Raw genomic sequence first — 20,907 nt, forward strand, 5'->3', positions numbered from 1 at the left:
AATATTATGGAATCATGAAAAAAGAAAAACACTACAGTACACCACTAGTACTTTGTTGCACCACCTCTCGCTTTTATAACAGCTTCAATTCTCTGAGGCTTGGATTTAACCATCGACAAACAGTTACACATTCCCATAGATACACTCCTAAACCTCGTGGACAGCCTTCCAAGTATAGTTGAAGCGGTTATTATTATTATACAGTATTTATAAAGCACCAATGGTTCGCTCAGCGCTGTACATTACAAAGGGGGACAGAACATGTGACAGAACAATAACAATACAATGCAAAACATGAGGGGATTGAGGGCCCTGCTCTTTCGAGCTTACAATCTAGGAGGGAGGGGATGGTGGCACAGGAGGAGATAGCTGTGGGGGATGGAGTGGTAGGAAGAGTGGAGGAGGTCGGCAAGTTAGCAGGGGGTGGGGTAAGCTTCCCTGAAGAGATGGGTTTTCAGGGTGCGCCTAAAGGAGAGGAGAGTAGGTGATAATCTGATGGGTTGGGGCAGGGAGTTCCAGAGGATGGGTGACACCCTGGAGAAGTCCTGGAGGCGGGCATGGGAGGAGGAGACCAGGGAACTAGAGAGAAGGAGGTCTTGTGAGGAGCGGAGTGTGCGTGCTGGGTGGTACTTGGATATTAGGTCTGTGATGTAGTTGGGGGCAGTATGGTGGACAGCTTTGTACGTCAGTGTTAGGATTTTGAATTTGATCCGTTGCGCAATCGGAAGCCAGTGGAGGGATTGGCAGAGGGGGGTGGCGGAGATGGAGCGGTTGGAAAGGTGAATGAGTCTGGCGGCCGTATTCAGGATCGACGGGGATAGCCAGTGGCGAGGCAGGCCAGTGAGGAGGAAGTTGCAGTAGTCGAGTCGTGATATGATGAGGGAGTGGATAAGCTGTTTAGTGGTTTCTGGGGTTAGGAACATGCGTATTTTGGCGATGTTGTGAAGGGGAAGTCTGCACGAGTTTGTTAAAAGATTGGACTTTGGGCTGGAAGGATAGGTTGGAGTCCAGAATGACACCAAGTACTCTGGCCTGCGGGGCGGGTTTGATGGTGGCGTTGTTGGACATGATGGAGAAGTCAATGGGGGGTGGGGTCAGGGCTGGGGGGAAGACAAGAAACTCGGTTTTGAAGAGGTTCAGTTTAAGGAAGTGGAGCGACATCCAGTCTGATATGTCGCTCAGTAGGTGTGTGATTCGGGCGGAGACTGAGGTGGTGAGGTGGGGGGTTGAGAGATAGATTTGTGTGTCGTCGGCATATAGGTGGTAGTTGAAGCTGTGAGAATGTATGAGTTGGCCAAGGGAGGAGATGTAGATGGAGAAGAGAAGGGGCCCGAGGACGGAGCCTTGAGGGACCCCAACAGAGAGGGGGAGTGAGGGGGATGTGGTAGCATTATAGGTAACGCTGAAGGAGCATTGTGACAGGTAGGATGAGAGCCAGGAGAGAGCAGAATCTCTGAGGCCGAGGGAGTGTAGTTTTTTGAGGAGGAGGGGGTGGTTGACTGTGTTGAAGGCTGCGGAGAGGTCAAGGAGTAGGAGCACTGAATAGTGGCCATTAGCTTTGGCGGTTAGCAGGTCGTTGGAGAGTAGGAGTAAGGCAGTTTCGGAGGAGTGTAGGGGACGGAAGCCAGACTGTAGGGGATCGAGGAGGTTGTTGTCGTTGAGGTGAGAGCATAGGCTGGTGCAGACTAGGCGCTCGAGGAGTTTAGATGTAAATGGGAGCAGGGAGATGGGTCTGAGGTTGTTCGGGTCATTGGGGTCCAGGGAGGGCTTTTTAAGTATGGGGGTGATGTGTGCATGTTTCAGAGGGGAGGGGAAAGTGCCGGAGGAGAGGGAGAGATTGAAGATGTGGGTGAGGGAGCGTAGGATGGAGGGGGAGGGAGGTCGTAGGAGTTGTGAGGGGATAGGGTCGAGGGGGCAGGTGGTGAGGCGGGCATCAGAGAGGATCTTGGAGACTTCCTCGATGGTAGTAAGGTCAAAGGTGCGAAGTGTTGGGGGGCTTCAGTATGAGGAATGTAGGGTGGGGTGGAAGTTGAGGTCAGAGCAGTGGTGAAGACGTGGGAGAGGGGTGATGAGGGGGTAGCTGAGTGAGGGGGAATGGGGTTGGAGGGAGTTTGAACAGCGACGAAGTCCCTGCGGGTTATGCCGAGGGAGAGGGGGGATGAGGGGGTAGCTGTGTGAGAAGGGACAGGTTGAGAGGGCGTGTGAGTTGCGGTGATGTCCTTGCGAATTGTGTCAATCTTGTTTTTGAAGTGATTGGCACTCTCAAGAGCAGTGAGTGAGGTGCTGGGTGAAGGTAGGGGTGGCGAGAGTAGAGAGTTGAAGGTGGAGAAGAGTCGGCGAGGATTGGAGGAGAGGGCCTTGATGAGGGTCAGGAAGTAGGCTTGTTTGGCTGCGTGGAGGGAGGAGGTACGAATCACGCAAAATGCATTAAGGCTTGAGCCGCAGATGACACTTCTAGTACTTCTCCGATGTCACATCTGGTCTGCTTGAATGTACGCTGGCCATCTAGCAGTGGTGTGAGGGAAGAGATCACCCTAGTGAGCGGTTTGTGTTGGTGCCTTGTTTGGCACCTATAATATGTGAGTGCATATAGTTTGTTCCTTTTATTTTCACTCCTCTTAATAAAGCTTACTGCACTATGAGTATCTCTTTTGTTTGTTTTTTATAGATTTGTTTTGCAATGAAGGCGGTGTATTAGTGGTTATCATAGCTGATCATATACAAGACCTAATCTCTAATGCTTTCTAGCTGCTTTGTTTGCAGATGCAATTTGGTGACTCTATCTGAACATGTTGGTGGAGCACTGCTGATTTTTAAAGATGATTTGGTCACTTTATTTCCACTGTCACAATTGCCCAGAGCAGGTAAGTATGATGTGTTTATTAGTTTGAAGAAAAAACAAATCAAGCCTTTAGAATCACTTTAATTTTAAACTTGTGTAAGTATCTATTACTTTGAATCTGATATTTATTTCTTTTATAACTCTAAAATCTTTATTTTACGAATGACTATGTAATGCCAGTTGAACCCATGATTCAAAGAGCATTATTTGTTTTCTAATGGGAGACAGCATCATGTTTTCAGACAGTAGCTCTCATTAAGGTCCCATTTACATCTGTGCTCTGCAGCAACATGCGTGCAGTGCACTGCAATGCAGGTCATGTGCAATGTTGTGATGCGGAGAAAATAGTGTAACTGAACGGGCAGCTCTAGTGTAACACATATTAATGTGCAAAAGTAACATGCTGTGCAAAAGTAACGCATGTTTCAAACACTGCAATGGATACGAGTATGAATGGGTCTTTTATGAGGTAGAGTACAGACTCTTCTGTAAAGCGGAGGAAGAAAGCAGAGGTGTATCACTCTTCCCCCTTTTTTTGTGTGTGTAAACATGATAACCTTCAGCTAATGAGCTTTATAGACAATGTGCTGTTTCAGCAAAGGACCGGGATAGCCTGAAAAACATGTGAAAATGAGTTTGGATCACTGTAAATGTAAGCCACATTCATAAGCAAGATCTCATGTTTGCATGGCTACAAAAATAACAAATGTAAAGATGACTTATATACTGTGGAAATGTTGCTAAAAAATGCAAGCAGCGGACATATGCCTAGTCATTAGTTTTGACTGTGGGCTCCCTTCTGTTTATCTTTTTTCCTTTGCTGGCTTATTTGTTGTGCACTGTGGCTTAGTGTGGAGGTTACAAATCTTGGCAGAGGACAAAGGCTTAGCCTTTCCATGTCAAAGGAGCTCCTCTGATGATTGATGAATAAAGTATAGAGGTACAAATGACTTGTGGATGGCTAAAAATGCTAAATCCACATCTAAAAGAGTATCGAATACCACACTTTATATGGATAACTAGCACCATCAGATGAAAAGCTTTATTATATAATGTCCAATTAATGTGTAAGGTGTTGCGCTTCCAGACATCTTTAGGAGCCTCTAACTGTATCCCCACCCCATGTGGGCAGTAAAGTCCAAATTTTCTTTACAATTTTTTTCTTTAGTCTATGTGTAGGTTTGTTATATACTGATTTATAGCAAGATAGATTATCATACAATAAATCCAGGTGAGGTTTTACTAGCCTGTAGTAGTCATTTCACATTGTTCCCATTTGTTTTATTTTAACTTTAGTTCTCTATTTGGGAGCATCTCCAGCAGTCCTTGTGTCACTCCCATTTCGTGTGGGCCTGGCAAGACTTGGTGGAACACTCACGAGGCATGGACCCTTGTTTATAATTTGTCTGGCTGACTTTGCATTATTGTTGTTATCTGCTATGTAAGTAGAAATGCTGATAATGTTTAGAGATCATTTAAAGGTTATATGGTCTTTGTTCTATATTTGTGATGCAATACTAAAGCTCTATATACACTCAATGGCCACTTTATTAGGTACACTTGTTCAATTGCTTGGTAATGCAAATTGCTAATCAGGCAAGTACATGGCGGCAACTCAATGCATTTAGGTATCTAACATGGTGAAGACGGCTTAGTTACATAGTTAGTCTGGCTGAAAAAGTCCATCCAGTTCAACCATTAAATAAAAAAAAGTTATAATCCTATACCCACAGTTGATCCAGAGGAAGGCAAAAAAAAACCCAGCAAAGCATGATCCAATTTGCTTCTGCAGGGAAAACAATTCCTTCCTGATCCCCCAAGAGGCAATCGTATATTCCCTGAATCAACTTTACCTATAAATATTAGCACCCAGTTATATTCCTTGTATCTAAGAAAGAATCCAGGCCTTTTTTTAAAGCAATCCACTGAGCTGTCCAGAACCAACTCTCGAGGGAGTCTATTTCACATTTTCACAGCTCTCACTGTGAAGAAACCTTTCCATGTTTGGAGATTAAATTTCTTTCCTCCAGACGTAAAGAGTGCCCCCTTGTCCTCTGTGATGACCTCAGGGTGAATAGCTCTAAACCGAGATAACTATATGAACCACTGATGTATTTATACATGTTGATCATATCCCCCCTTAATCTCCTCTTCTCAAGAGAGAATAAATTCAGTTCCTCTAATCTTTCCTCATAGCTGAGCCCCTCCATGCCTCTTATCAGTTTGGTTGCCCTTCTCTGTACTTTCTCCAGTTCCCCAATGTTCTTTTTGTGAATTGGTGCCCAAAACTGAACGGCATATTCCAGATGAGGTATTACTAATGATTTATACCGGGGTAATATGATATCTCTCTCTCTGGAGTCTATACCTATTTTAATACAAGAGAGGATTTTGCTCGCTTTCGAAACCGCAGTTTGGCATTGCATGCCATTAAACTTGCTGAAGTTCAAACCGAACTTTAGAATGGGGAAGAAAAGGAATTTAAGTGACCTTGAACGTGGCATGGTTGTTGGTGCCAGATGGGCTGGTCTGTTTTTCAAAAACTGCTGATCTGAGATTTTCACACACAACCATCTCTAGGGTTTAGAGAGAATGGTCTGAAAAAGAGAAAATATCCAGTGAGCAGCAGTTGTAAGAACAAAAATGTCTTGTTGATGTCAGAGGAGAACGGACAGACAGGTTCGAGATGATAGAAAGGCACCAGTAACTCATGTCAATATAGACCAAAATCTCTGAGGAATGTTTCCAACACCTTGTTGAATCTATGCCATGAAGAACTAAGGCAGTTCTGAAGGCAAAAAAGGGTCCAAACCGGTACTAGCAAGGTGTACCTAATAAAGTGAGCACTGAGTGTATTACAGATAGTCCATCACTCTATCCCCATAGGAAGATTCTGCATCGAAACAAGTTGCATCTATCTACATGGGTAGATCTGTTACCACGTCTGCTCCATGTAGATAAATGAGTGGTTTAGTGTTGCAGGATAAGGGATGCAACATTTCATGTCAGCCACAATGTTTTTTAGGTGAAATTTTTAATAATTGTGTTATACATTTAGTTAATTTTCATAACGTTGTAAAAAATCTTTTGTACTTTTCATGAAAGTTATTCACTCTTGTGTACCTAAAAAGTCCCTAATACAATTTAATTTTTAAATCTCTTGTCTGTTTTGGGATGTTATAACATAACAGCACTGAAAATCCTATTTTTCTTTCTTTACAAAAAGTATAAAATACTGCATTATTTGTAAATAATACAGTCTACCTACACCCACCCAACAAACTAATGTGTAAACAAACTAAACATTTGAAAAAAAATAAATAAAAGAGCTGCTTGTCATCACACTTAGCTCTGATTCACACCGAGGTGCAACACGCTATTTACAAATTCACTTCAAGTCGCATCGAATGTATTTCTTTAGCACTGTCCTAATCAGTGCGATCTGAAGTAGCGCAGTTTCAAAAATAGCTCCTGCACTACTCTTTTCTGATTTCATTGTGATTTGCATTGAATTCTGTTACATGAAGTTTCAAGCCGCTGTGAAATCTGCGGTTTCATTGAAGTAGTGCAATTTCAAAGTTGCATTCAGTGTGAACCAGTGCTTCAACTAAGTTCAAACGTATGTAATCGCAGAGTTCCAAAGGTTAATAGCCTTAAGAATCCTGACTACGCTCGTTTCAACCCAACCATATTACTGTGTATTCAAATACTTCAAATCATCAATAAAACAAAATGTTCACGTAATGTGATATGATACAACTAATGTGAATAAAAATAAGAGTGATCAGTGATGTGACTAGTCCAACAGAATTTAGCTTAACAGATTTCTGTGACACCAATACTGTGCCCTTTCTCTTCACCAAAGTGTTAGCACACCACTGGTCAGAAACTGCTGACACCTTTAATTAAAAAGGAAGTCAAATGCGCTTGATTTCATCAACTGGTAAATTCCTATAAACGGTTAATACATTCCAATCAATCTCCGATCTGTCTCTTCATACATTGTGTACACATGGATAAGTGTATACCACTGCACCTTTAAGTGTTTATGTGCCTCTAAGGAGCTTGATGATAAGCCAGGTATTATGTACAGAAAGATATGGGGAATACTCCAATAATGTAGTAACCTATTTTTAATGGAAAAGACATAAAATTGCATTTACATTAAAAGGTAGCACACAGGCATTTATTACAGGATGGAAACACAGATTTGCGCTCTACCTGCATTCCAGCAAGCAAACGTGATGTGCCCCAGCAGCCCCATCTTAGGCATTTTGCCAGCAACGTCTGACATCATCAGGAGCAGCTTGACTGGTCTCTCCTCTATGCGTGTGTGTACAGTTGCAAGAAAAAGTTTGTGAACCCCTTTGGGATTACATGGAGTTTTGCATGAATTGGGCAAAAATGTGCTCTGAACGTCATCTAAGTCACAACAATAGAAGAACACAGTCTGCTGAACATAATACTACACAAACATTAGATGTTGCCATGGTTTAATTGCACATAACATGTAAACATTCACAGTGCAGGGAGGAAAAAGTATGTGAGGCCCTAGCTTAATGACTTCTCCCAGAGCTAATTGGAGCCAGGAGTGAGCCAACCTTGACTCCAATCAGTGTGATGATATTGGATGTGTTGCTGACAGCTGTCCTGCCCTTAAAAAACACACACCTGTTTTGGGTTTACTGGTTTCAAGAAGCACTGTCTGATGTGAACCATGCCTTGCAGAAAAGAGCTCTCAGAAGACCTAAGAATTGTTGACTTGCGTGAAGCTGGATAGGGTTACAAAAGTATCTCCAAAAGCCTTGATGTTCATGTGTCCACGGTAAGACAGACTGTCTACAAATGGAGAAAGTTTAGCACTGTTGCTACTCTCCCTAGGCATTGTCGTACTGTAAAAATGACTGCAAGAGCACAGCGCAGAATGCTGCATGAGGTAAAGAAGAATCCCAGAGTGTCAGCTAAAGACCTACAGAAATCTCTGGCACATGCTAACATTTTTGTTGACACATCTACAATAAGGAAAACATTAAACAAGAATGGAATACATGGGAGGACACCACGGAGGAAGCCATTGCTGTCCAAAAAGAATATTGCAGCACGTTTGAAGTTTGCAAAAGAGCACCTGGATGTTCCACAGCACTACTGGCAAAATATACTGTGGACAGATGAAACCAAGATTGAGTTGTTTGGGAAGAACACACAACACTATGTGTGAAGAAAAAAAGGCACAGCACACCAACATCAAAACCTCAACCCCACTGTAAAACATGGCGGAGGGAGCATCATGGTTTGGGGCTGCTTTGCTGCCTCAGGGCCTGGACGGATCGTTGTCATTGATGGGAAAATGAATTCCAGAGTTTCTCAAGACATTTTGCTGGAAAACGTACGACCATCTGTCCGCCAACTGAAGCTCCGCAGAGGATGCATGATGCAACAGGACAATGACCCAAAGCATACAAGTAATTCAACAAAACAATGGCTGCAACAGCACAGAATATGCTTTCTGGAGTGGCCCAGTCAGAGTCCTGACCTCAACCCGATTGAAATGCTGTGGCATGACCTTAAGAGAGCGATTCACACCAGACATCCCAAGAATATTGCTACACTGAAACAGTTTTGTGAAGAGGAGTAGTCCAAAATTACTCCAGATCGTTGAATAGGTCTGATCTGCAACTACAGGAAACGTTTGGTTGAGGTTATTGCTGCCAAAGGACGATCAACCAGTTATTAAGTCCAAAGGTTCACATACTTTTTCTTGCAACTGTGTATATATATATATAATATATATATATATATATACACACACACACTCTATTTTAAAAAATATAAATTGGGCCAAACATTTTTTGGGTTTCCTATATACTAAACAATTGGAATTACACTTATAAATTTAGTATCTAATTTCCTCATGGAAACCTGATTAGGTGGACATCTTGTGGCCAAAAAGGAGAATGCAAGTGAAAAATATACTGTATACATTATAACTGATTAGATGGATACAGTATAACATGGTGGCTCTAATAAAATAAATATAAACCATACATAAAAAGCCAAAAATTATAGAAATACATAATACTGAGTAAAATACATATATAATAATTTTGGAAATTAATAATTAGATATAAAACAAATTTAAATAAATGTCCAGAATAAGACCAATGGGGCTTAGGGTATTTAATTAAAAAATGACACAAATAGGGACTACAAAATTGACATGTTCATTACTTGTCACAGTACTCATAACCTACCTTATGAGTTGTCTGTGTGGATTACAATATGTGGGTCTTACCACAAGGAAATAGAGTACCAGAATTAGTGAACATATAAATAAAATCAAAAAAGGTTTTCCTAAAGATAGTATGTCTAACCATTTCAAGATTTTTGTCATAAAAGTTTATTATTTTTTGTGGTATTGAAAGAACTGACTGACACTGGAGGGGGACCAACATGAAACAAGCAGTATCTATAAAACTAAGTAGCTCCTTAATAAACTACTCTCCCTTGGCATCGGAGATACTGCTCTCTCTTGGTTCTCATCCTACCTATCCCGACGCTCCTTCAGTGTCACCTACAATGGTGCCACCTCCCCCTCCCTCCCCCTCTCTGTTGGGGTCCCCCAAGGCTCTGTCCTTGGACCCCTTCTCTTCTCCATCTACACCTCCTCCCTGGGCAAACTCATACAATCTCACGGCTTCAACTATCACCTCTATGCTGACGACACCCAAATCTACCTCTCCACCCCTCACCTCACCCCCACTATCTCCGCCCGCATCACTCACCTCCTAAATGACATCTCAGACTGGATGTCGCTACATTTCCTCAAGCTCAACCTCTCCAAAACCGAGCTCCTCATCTTTCCCCCTGCCAACACCCCCCCCCCATCCTATCCATCATCGCCAACAACTCCACTATCACTCCCGCCCCGCAAGCCAAAGTCCTTGGCGTCATTCTTGACGCGAACCTCTCCCTCCAACCGCATGTCAAATCACTCACAAACACATGCAGGCTCCATCTTCGCAACATTGCCAAGATACGCTCCTTCCTCACCCCAGACACCACCAAACTTCTAGTACACTCCCTCATCATCTCACGCCTTGACTACTGCAACTCCCTCCTCACTGGCCTACCCAAGTGCAGGCTCTCCCCGCTCCAGACCATCCTGAACTCAGCTGCCAGACTCATCCACCTCACCACCCGCTCCACCTCTGCCACCCCCCTCTGCCTCTCCCTCCACTGGCTCCCGATTGCCCAACGCATCAAATTTAAACTCCTAACCCTGACCTACAAAGCAGTTCACAACACTGCCCCTGACTACCTCACCAACCTGATCACCAAGTACCACCCTACCCGTACCCTTCGCTCCTCACAGGACCTCCTTCTATCCTGCTCCCTGGTCTCCTCCTCCCATGCACGACTGCAGGACTTCTCCAGGTCCTCCCCCATCCTCTGGAACTCACTGCCCCAATCCATCAGACTGTCGCCTTCCCTATTCACATTCAGGCGCTCCCTCAAAAGCCATCTCTTCAGGGAAGCCTACCCCACCCTCACCTAACGGCCATCCTCCCTCATTCCTCCCACCACTTCATCCCCCTCAGCCACTTCCTACTGTACCTTTACCCTCTCCCTCCTAGATTGTAAGCTCGTAAGAGTAGGGCCCTCTTACCCCTCGTACGTTGTTTGTTGTTGTTGTACTGTGCCATGTATTGTCCCCCCTATTGTACAGCGCTGAGCAAACCCTTTGGCGCTATATAAACTCGTAGTAATAATAATAATAATAATAATTAAATATGGTATGCCCCGGTCTTAATATAGACATAGATTTAAATTGTTTTATATCCAATTATTCCTTTGTTTCCATCATGCATATATATATATATATACATACATTTTTTTTTACTCAGTATTTTGTATTGTTAGATTTTTATGAATGGTTTGTATTTATTTTATTAGAGCCACCATGTTATACTATATCTATATAATAATATATATTTTTCACCTGCATTCTCCTTTTTGGCCAAAAGATGTCCCCTTAATTACGTTTCTATAGGGAAATTAGATTATAAGTGTAATTTCAATGGTTTAATTTATTGGACACACAAAATACAGTTTGGCCCACTCTATATATTTATTATAGCATCATTTTCTATAGTTTTCTTGAATGTAGAGCGCTGGATGCTTAAGAATATGATCGGGCTGTATTGATATAATATGGCGGGATTTTAGAATATGCATAAGAGGAGGTGAGGGGAAGGTCCTGCTGCTTCTTTTGACATCAGAATTGCTGATGAAATGTGTGGGGTGGGGTTTCCGGGACAAATCACTTGTTGGAACACAGGTAAAGCACAAATTGACATTTCCATCCTGTAATCTTTGCATGTATGCTACTTTTGAACGTAAGTGAAATTTCAAGTGTCTTTTCCATCACAATAAGTTACTACACTATGAGAGGCTTCCCCATCTCTTTCTATACAAAATACTTGGTTTACCATCAAACCCCTCGAGGCACAGGAACATTTAAAGGTGCAGTGGTATACACTTATCCATGTGTACACAATTTATGAAGAGACGGATTAGAGACTGATTGGAATGTATGAACCATTTATGGGAATTTACCGGTTGATGAAATTAAGTGCATTTGACTTCCTTTTTAATTAAAGTGGTCAGCAGTTTGGTGTGCTAACCCTTTGGTGAGGAGGAAGAGCACAGTATTGGTGTCACAGAAATCTGTTGCACTAAATTTTGTTGGACTAGTCACATGACTGAGCACTTTTTTTTTTTTTATTCACGTTGGTTGTATCACATTATACAGACATTTTATTTTATTGACGATTTGAACTATTTGAATACACAGTAATATATTTAAAAATCCTCAGGATTAACCTTTGGGACTTTACAACTGCATTGTTTGTGCTTGAAATTTCCACTGTATACAGTAGAAAAATTATGAAAGGTTTCCTGCTAAGTAAAAGATGCGGAATATGTTGACTAATTTAGTTAGACAGTAATAAGAATCTGAATAATATGCAGTAATTATGAAAATCAATCGAATTCAGCTTACTGATGCCCAAATCAGCTAATGGATGATCACTGGTTTGTTGCACTTCACCTACCTTACTGAACAAGCCCACTTGAACATTTTGTGTATAAGAACATTCTATAATCAAATGTAGACAGCACTATACAAAACCAATTGCAAAACTAAGCAAACCAGAAACAAATAATACTATTAGGTGGTGTGGGTGGGACTTAAGCTTGATAAAAGTAAAAATTTAGGAAAATATTTTTTTATATTTCAATACATTAGGGAATGGTTGGAACCACAGCTGAGTTTTTAGTCATCCACATCACCTTTGGATTTCCCCTTGCTTCCTCTTATGGTGACTAAGCCACCTGGGATAGGAGAGAGGGTAAATGAAGAAAGAATGTATAATTGGGGAAGGATTAGGTCCTTTGGTGGGTTTTTTACTTCCTTCCCCAATTACTGTGGCAATATGAGACAAAGTTAAAATTTCCTTAATTGGTAAGCCAGACAATGTTGAAGAAACAGGTTCAAACCCTTCCCATTCTGTTAAAAACTTTAAAAAGTTTGAATAGACTTGTACTTTAATCTTGCATATTTTAAGGGGTCTATTAAAAAAAATTTGAAACAATTCAAGAGCAGACAATATACGATACCACAGAAGAAGACATACTTCTGTCTTTGTGAAATTTTTTGCATGTTTTTACAGCCACAAATAGGTCCTCCTTCTTCACAGGGTTGCCCTAAAACAAAGCAAAAGGAGAAGTAAGGCTAGGTTCACACTGTCCACAGTAAAAAGCAGTGTTTTACAGTGCAGGCAGCTGTCAATGTGAACTTTTGATGAGCTCCAGCAAGGAGAGGTGGAAGCATGTTTAGCTCTGCAAGTCAGAGATAATAGTGGGAAAAACAGCTTTAGGAGAACTAGCCTTATTTGTAAAAGAAACCATCCTGACCAAAAAAAAAAAAAAAATGTCAGGTGATACCATTTTAGAAACACATTTCTTCCTAGTCACATCTGCCAAAGAAATCTGCTAGTTTTCTCTGGGGTCTACACCTACATTAAATGTGACTTTCCCCATTAAATCACATTGAAGCCACACCACGATCACTTTAAATAGTTTGTTTGGGCCAAGCTGGCCCAAGGGGTTTCCTCTAATTTGCTGTGTCGGAAATTGTGTCCTGCTCTCCAGACAGGTCCAAACAAATTATTTCAAATCATAGTAAACCTGGAGTTCAGCTTTTTCTATCAAACTAAAAAGGTCTTATAAAGCCTCCAAAATATCAGCAATACGCCTGTGCTGACTTACTCTGCAATGAGTTTAAAGTGAAAAAAATTAAAAGCATGCCATATCTTTTGCATGAGAGGGGTATGCAAGTTGCATAAGCTTTAGCTTTCAGAATATCTATATTTTAATAGGCTACGTGAGGGATGCAGTACTCTGCAGGTAAGCACAGTGCAATGCTACTCTGCCACCTATGCTTTCGGCATTCCTGTAACAGTTGTTTCTAATGTGAACTAAAAGCACAGTTTAGTTAAGACTACAAGCAAGGAGAGGAATTTCTACTTTTCACCCTCCAACAAAGGATGAATCACTAGAAAAAAAAAAATCAAAGAACAGCTAAGTTAAAAAGCATATATGGAATTTACCTTTGTAAGTGTTTAAGTTAAAGTGGAATTACAGTCAAAAAGAGGAATATTGGCTTACCTGTAAATTTTATATCTTGGAGTACAGTACAGAATACAGGAAAAATATTCACAGACCCTGGCTTATAGGCCTGTACCTTCGGGCGATCTAACACCAGCAAAGCTTCAAAGATACACCCCTGGGCATCTTCTCTATAATCCTACCCTACTCCAACTGTCCTTAGTTTTGTAGCAAGCCAAGCAGAGTAGCCAAGAAATGGAAGGGAAGGTGACCTGTGTCCTGTACTGTACTCCAAGATATGAAATATACTGGTAAGTCAAAATTCCTCGGCGTGTCCAAGATGGCGACCGGACAAGCTGCCTAAGCCGGAGCTCTCGAGACCCCGATCCTAATCCACCGCCATCCAGGTGCTCTCCTTCGGCAGGAGTAATCGGGGGACCCTGGAGTCTTGATTGGGGACAACACAGAGCGGCCCAAGACGTTTTTGGCCCTGATCCGCTGCGGTGATCCGGTGAGGCCTACTGCGGCTGAGCGAAGCCGCGATACTCGCGCTCGGCTGGGTGTCGGGTGCGCGCGGCGCACAGTTTCAGTGTGAGGAGGGGACCATTGGTCATCTCCCCCTCCTCGCCCGGATCAGTAGTGGCAGACAGCGGATTCCTCCGTTCCCGCTGAGCAGTCTCCACAGTGAAGCGGTGAGGGCTGTCACGGCCCGACAAGACCGCGACCACACCCATTAGAACGCCGGGTGGGAGATAAGGAGGATTGCAGGCTCCAAGCACCTGTGTACCAATTAAAGTAAACGCTGTCCCCTGACCCATCAGGGCACCCCCTCACACGAACCCAGAGAGTAGCGGCCTACAATGGGGCCCATATAATCCCCTGTTGCAGTGAGCTGTGTGGCAGTTAGGCCAGACGAAGCTGACTCCTCTACAAAGCCATATTAGGGGAACACAAAAGCAATTCTACAGCCCTTCAGGAACACAAAATTCTGAGGAATCCACAGACTCAGCATTATCAATCTCTGCCTTTCTACTCATCGCTGAGGTATACACAGTCTATTAAGGAATACTTATCCCCCCCTCTTTCGCAAATTCTGGGGGTCCCAGCCCGGTCCCATTGAAAATGGCTGCATAATACCTTGATCCTTGACACACTGAGGTGGGATTACGCAATCATAACATAGAGAGTAATCGCCAACATGGGGAAATCTGACAAGAAATCTACTACCCCTCGTTCCAGATCCCCTTGCCGTCTGACTGGCCCTGCCAATCGTAGCATCCCGGAATTATTCCGATCTCAGACTCCAGAGCACGCGGAAGTTTCTTCCCATATATCTCCCCCACATTCACCTCACACAAAGACTCCTTTACAGTACACGGCTCCAGTCGCAGCTACCTCTATTAGACATTCTGAAACCTCACCTCTCACCATAGGGGACTTGAAAGCAGTCGCATCAGATATTAAAGGGACTCTCTCTGCGGCAATCGATGAGTTACATATTGATTTGCAGGCAGTGGCTAACAGGCTTGACGCAGTGGAGGATAAAGTAATCGCACAAGACCTAGCCATTCATGATATGTGCAAACAGGTTGACACGCACACTATGCATTTGAGGGAACTTGATCGTCACATCGAAGACCTGGATAACAGGGGAAGACGACATAACTTAAGGGTGCGGGGTGTCCCTGAGACAATCGAATCTGCCCAACTTTCCCAGGCGCTTTTAACCATCTTTAATGATATTTTGGAAAGACCGCCTGAATCCCCAATTGAAATCGAACGTCTACATAGAGCTTTGCGTCCTAGAGGCAGAGACGCTGATCCACCGAGAGATATAATTTGCTGTATGGTTGACTTCAGACTTAAAGAAGAAATACTACGTAGAGCTCGGGATAAACACCACTTGCGATATCATGAAGCAGAAATTAAATTATTCCAGGATCTATCCTACCTCACCTTGCAACGTAGGAAAGACTTACGCCCATTATTAGATCTACTTCGTTCCAGGGGAATAGCATATCGCTGGAAGTTCCCGTTTGGCCTATCAGCAACACACCTGGGGAGATCAGCTCTCATGAGATTCCCGGAAGACCTTACATTATTCTGTGAAACTCTGAATATCCCTTTACTGGACATTCCCAATTGGTCAAGTGCAACTCTTCCCCCTTCACAGTCAATTGAAGACCCCATGGAGACGCAACTCTCTAGACACCCTGGAAGAGAAAGAAGAAGCAGATCCCCTCACGCCTCAAACTCCCCTCTATGACGGCGGCTCATCACTGGAGATAGTTTACCAACATCACCTGCACATCGCAAGGCACGTCATGAATGACTCTCCTCAGTTTTCCCTTCTCTATCCATCTGAGTAGCATCATTCTCCCAATCGGAGGTCTCTTTACACAAGACCCAAAAATAAGTTTCATATTTTTCTTACAGTCCAAGGTTCCATTCTACAGTCTACCAAAAGCCATCTATGATCCCGGGGAGTGGACACTAGGGTATGTTTATCGTCTTAAATCAATATATTGCTTCTGAAAACTATTTACCAGTTATAAACATTTGTACATCTTAAATATACCTGCTGAAGGTACTCTCGCTCTTGGCCCCAGGGGACTATATGTGACTCTGCTAATGGAGATGCGGGTGGTACCACTGTTGAATTGGGAACTTGCTCACCTGGTCAGGAAAGACCTAATGTATTAATTTATTAGCTATAGCGGAAACAGAAATGTAGACCTGTTTGGGATCTAGAGATGCTGGCCAATCCACTTTTCTGGTTCGACGCCTGACTCTCTGAATCTCAACATCTTATGCGTTAGATGCACTTAGATAGGACATCCATATATTCCTGCTTTTTATGTCATAACACCAAAAGGTGTGTAAAACTAACTGAGCCTATTTGGAGGACATGTATTTTATATTCTTTGAGACACACTGGGGATGGTTGTTACACTCTTTCCTACTATCTTTACAGTGATCATATGGTAATGCTCGCACATGATCGTAGTATACTTGGCTGTACAACTTGCCTATACTGACTCCCAGAGTATGCTACAGCTATATGGTATCATAGGATTCATTCTCAGATTAGCATGCTTTCCTCCATAGCCATCATTCAGCCTGGATATATGTGTATGACTATCTGTGTTAAGCAGACACTATATTGATGTCCCAAGCCTGCAACCTCCTCATTCCCCCTACAATATTATTCTTCCACATAGTATCCCGAAATCCTTCACATACATCGTAGTATCTGGTATATTACATACCTTCTACTCACTCATGGATTAGGTAGTGTTTCAGCTATGAGATATGGGACCTCTATATTTGATGTTTACATTTATGGTTCATCTCGCTGTGGTGTTAAGTTTTAACCTATACAGTTATTTGATTTGATCCATGCTCACGTGCGGCCACGGATTATGAATGCCCTCTCTTTGATGGCTTGCCACGGTTTGGTAGGCATTGGGGAGTCCAGCATTCCTTAATAGTGACCTATTATACAGCATAAGATCCCTCGGTTGGGACCAATATTTACCTTGTTTTTGGAAAACGGTTCAACGGAATGAATGGCCTAAGGCCTACATCCCGGAATATTCATATGTTATTGATGTTGCCCTGCATTGTTTCGCATAAAGATGGTATTCTTACTAGGAACGGATACAGTTTATGAAGACCATCCTACAATGGCACGATTGTTTGATATGCATGATCGAAGTCGTTTATAGGAATTGTCTCACTATTTCCTACATTCTGTTTAACTTGTGATCATATAATATCGTTGAGGTATGAGTATGCTACATTCCATGGAATAACACAGTCTTAGTGTCCATTCACATCAACATTTTATACTTTCAATCTAAAAGGACCTTTCCTTTAGCACATACCTCCTTCATACCGATTCTCGTGCATTTACTCCTGTGAGCCTTACTATCGACCCTCTTGCTCGTCCACAATATTTGTACTACTACAGCTTTATACATACTATTTTACACCTACCTCCCGTTCCCAATAAGAATAGATTACTTCTCGGTATAAATTAGCTACCTCCCACATATCTCTGTGTGTCAGGGACACCTTATGTTGGAACTAATTCCCTTGTATACCTCTCGTCTGAGAGAATAAGACTTCTTTACGATTTTACTATACAGTCACAAATACGGCTATCTCTGGGTTCGACACATCTCCACAGGTAATTTCGTACCTCTATATACGGTTTTACATACAACCATTTCATAAGAGCTTTAATAGGAGATAGAGTAGCTGGTCTATCTCTTCTCTGGAGTTCAGTTTGTTCAGGAAGTTGAAGGAATACACATTAGTACATATATATGGGTTTCTATGGAACACGCCTGACACTTCTTTTCTTCTCTATCACACTCTTTAATTCTTCTTCCATATAATTGCTATCTCTATTTCTACCTCTACACGACCCTGTTTTCCTCCCCCCCCCCCCCTTTTTTTTTTTTTTCCTGCCACTTATTTGACGTACTTATAGACTTTGCACAGGTGTTTCTGGTATACAACATCATGGCTATCAACCATACATCTACATGTTCAACCCGCTCGTTCTCAGTGGCCTCTCTTAACGCCAAGGGCTTAAATATACCTGAGAAACGCTCACAACTTCTAACGTACATGAAAAACCTTCGAGCAGATGTGTTATTTATCCAAGAAACACACTTTCGAACAGATCACATACCTAGATTTTCAAATGCTAATTACCCAACGGCTTATCATGCAGTCAATGCGGAGGTGAAAGCAAAAGGTGTATCCATCTTACTTTCCAAACAGCTCCCATTTAAAGTTACTGAGTCTCTCGAGGACCCTGAGGGGAGGTTCCTCTTTCTCAAAGGTACCCTTTTTAATAAGCCACTTACTTTTGCCAACATTTACAGCCCCAATACCGCACAAGTATGCTTTTTTCGTAAAATCTCCAAATTACTTGCTACTTTTCAATCAGGTATTTTGATTCTGGGAGGTGATTTTAATGTAGCTTTGAACCCGCTGGAAGACACTTCAACTGGGTTTTCCTCTAAACCCTTTAAAGCACTTAAACAGATTAAATTGGAACTTCATGACCTTCTCCTTCATGATACCTGGCGTACCCTTCACCCTACGGACAAAGACTACACCTTTTATTCCGCACCACACAAACGCCATTCCAGAATAGACTATTTTTTTCTCTCACAAAAGGACTTACATATACTGAAATCGGCCTCGATCGAGCCAATGATTCTATCTGACCATCATCCAATTATGATGACTTTACAATTCCCGCACATACCAGCCGCACCCAAAACATGGAGATTGGATCCCTTTCTTCTTACAGACTCATCCGTCACCCTCCAGATCCGTGATTCTTTGACCAACTACTTTAAAGAAAACGCATCTCCAGATACGACCCCCCTCGTACAGTGGGAGGCGCATAAATGTGTAATGCGGGGCCTTCTCATGTCCATATCCGCTTCACGAAAACGCCTAGCTCAGGCATCTTTTACCGCCTTACTACAAAAAGTACGTGTACTTGAACGCACACATAAACGTTCTAGAGCATTGGAATCTGCAACAGAACTAGTTCAGGCGCGAAAACAACTCCAAGATGTCGTTGAAAAAAAAAACAAACGTAATTTTACTCTACAACAGAAGCTTTTCTATGAACATGGCAATAAGAGTGGCAAATTTCTAGCCAGGGCCTTGCAATCTAGAAAGGCAGCTCAGCAAATCTATCAGCTCACTTCCAAGCAGGGTAGCTTACTGAAAACATCAGCAAGTATTGCAGCTGAATTTGAGCAATACTATTCCTCTCTCTACAATTTACCTGTATCACCTAAACCGACAGGAGACACTAGGCCTCGTGAGGCTATTATTCAGACCTTCCTGACCCGATACCTGCCAAACTCTATTTCTAGAACACAAGCGCAAGACTTGGATGGCGCCTTGACCCTGACGGAGTTACAACAAGCCATTACACAACTGAAACCTGGTAAAAGTCCAGGTCCTGACGGGTTTATCACTTCGTACTATAAGACTTTTAGTGACATCTTAGCACAACCATTTCTACGGGCCTTCAATACTTTAGATACACCAGGGCAGTCCTTGCGCCATATTTCTGAGGCCCATATTACCGTCATACCAAAAGAGAATAAAGATCAAACCTCTCCAGCGAACTACCGTCCGATCTCTCTCTTAAACGTTGATCTAAAGATCTTTGCCAAAATTCTGGCCAATCGTCTATTACGCATCATAGATTCCATCATATCTACAGACCAGGTGGGCTTTGTACCAGGGAGAGAGGCTAGAGACAACACAATACGGGCTATAAATATTCAGCATTGGTTAACTCAAAAACGACAATCTGGCTTCTTTCTATCGTTAGATGCAGAGAAGGCATTTGATAGACTGGCGTGGGACTACATGGAGGCAGTTCTGATTGGACTTGGATTGCCTCCGCGTTTCCTGACGTTTATCATGTCTCTATATACCACTCCCACAGCTAAAGTGAGAGTTAATGGTCTCCTTTCAAATTCCTTTTCGATAGGCAATGGGACTAGACAGGGATGTCCTTTATCCCCCCTCTTATTTATTCTGACACTGGAACCTTTGTTGAATTGCATCAAACAGAATGATAACATCAAGGGAATTCTGATAAATGACAAAATTCATAAAATAGCAGCCTTTGCTGATGACATATTACTTTTCCTAACAGACCCACATATCACTTTACCTAATCTGCTACAAGAATTCAAATTGTTCCAGTATCTGGCGAACCTAAAAACTAACTTCTCTAAATCTCAAGCCCTTAATGTCTCCTTGACCCAAGATGTGTTTAGACAAGCGAAATTGAATTTTCCTTTTACCTGGCAGTCGAAGGCGATCACGTATTTGGGTATCCAATTACCAACTCATCTAACGGAACTTTACGATAAAAACTTCTTACCCCTCTTGCGTAATATCTCCACAGACCTTCAAACTTGGAACAAACCTTGGTTCTCTTGCTTTGGTAGAGCTGCCATTCTCAAGATGAACGTGCTTCCTAGAATATTGTATCTACTGCAAACAATACCAATTAAACTACCAACTTCTTTCTTCGCATCTTATAAAACACTTTGCACCTCCTTTCTTTGGCATAATAAACGCCCAAGAATTAGCTTTGCCTAACTCACCATGCCAAAGAAGGGTGGAGGTATTGGATTGCCTGACATTGCCCGATACTACAGGGCTTGTCACCTAGCAAGGGTAGTAGATTGGACCACGATCCACAATAGTAAGGTTTGGGTTGGTTTGGAGACAGATTTCTCGACGATACCACTTGCCTCTTCCCCTTGGCTGGAAAACGTTCATATTCCTTCGGAGTTTCGGGAACACCCTCTTATAGGTCCTACCTTAAGCTGTTG

At 42.5% G+C, this 20,907-nt stretch overlaps 1 protein-coding gene across 3 annotated transcripts in view; it reads right to left on the reverse strand.

Annotated features, from left to right (window-relative positions):
- The window catches only part of B3GLCT (beta 3-glucosyltransferase), a 523,490-nt gene that overhangs the window by 117,887 nt on the left and 384,696 nt on the right, over positions 1-20,907 (reverse strand). For all 3 annotated transcript variants that reach the window (XM_089690888.1, XM_089690889.1, XM_089690890.1), the window contains one exon: positions 12,538-12,607. In XM_089690888.1, coding sequence (XP_089547014.1) covers positions 12,538-12,607 — 70 coding nt within the window. The remainder of the gene's footprint in view (positions 1-12,537; positions 12,608-20,907) is intronic.

The sequence above is a fragment of the Staurois parvus genome, unplaced genomic scaffold (genome assembly GCF_062004578.1).
Source record: "Staurois parvus isolate SC_StPar_1 unplaced genomic scaffold, SC_StPar_1.0 ptg000544l, whole genome shotgun sequence".
Lineage (NCBI taxonomy): Eukaryota > Metazoa > Chordata > Amphibia > Anura > Ranidae > Staurois > Staurois parvus.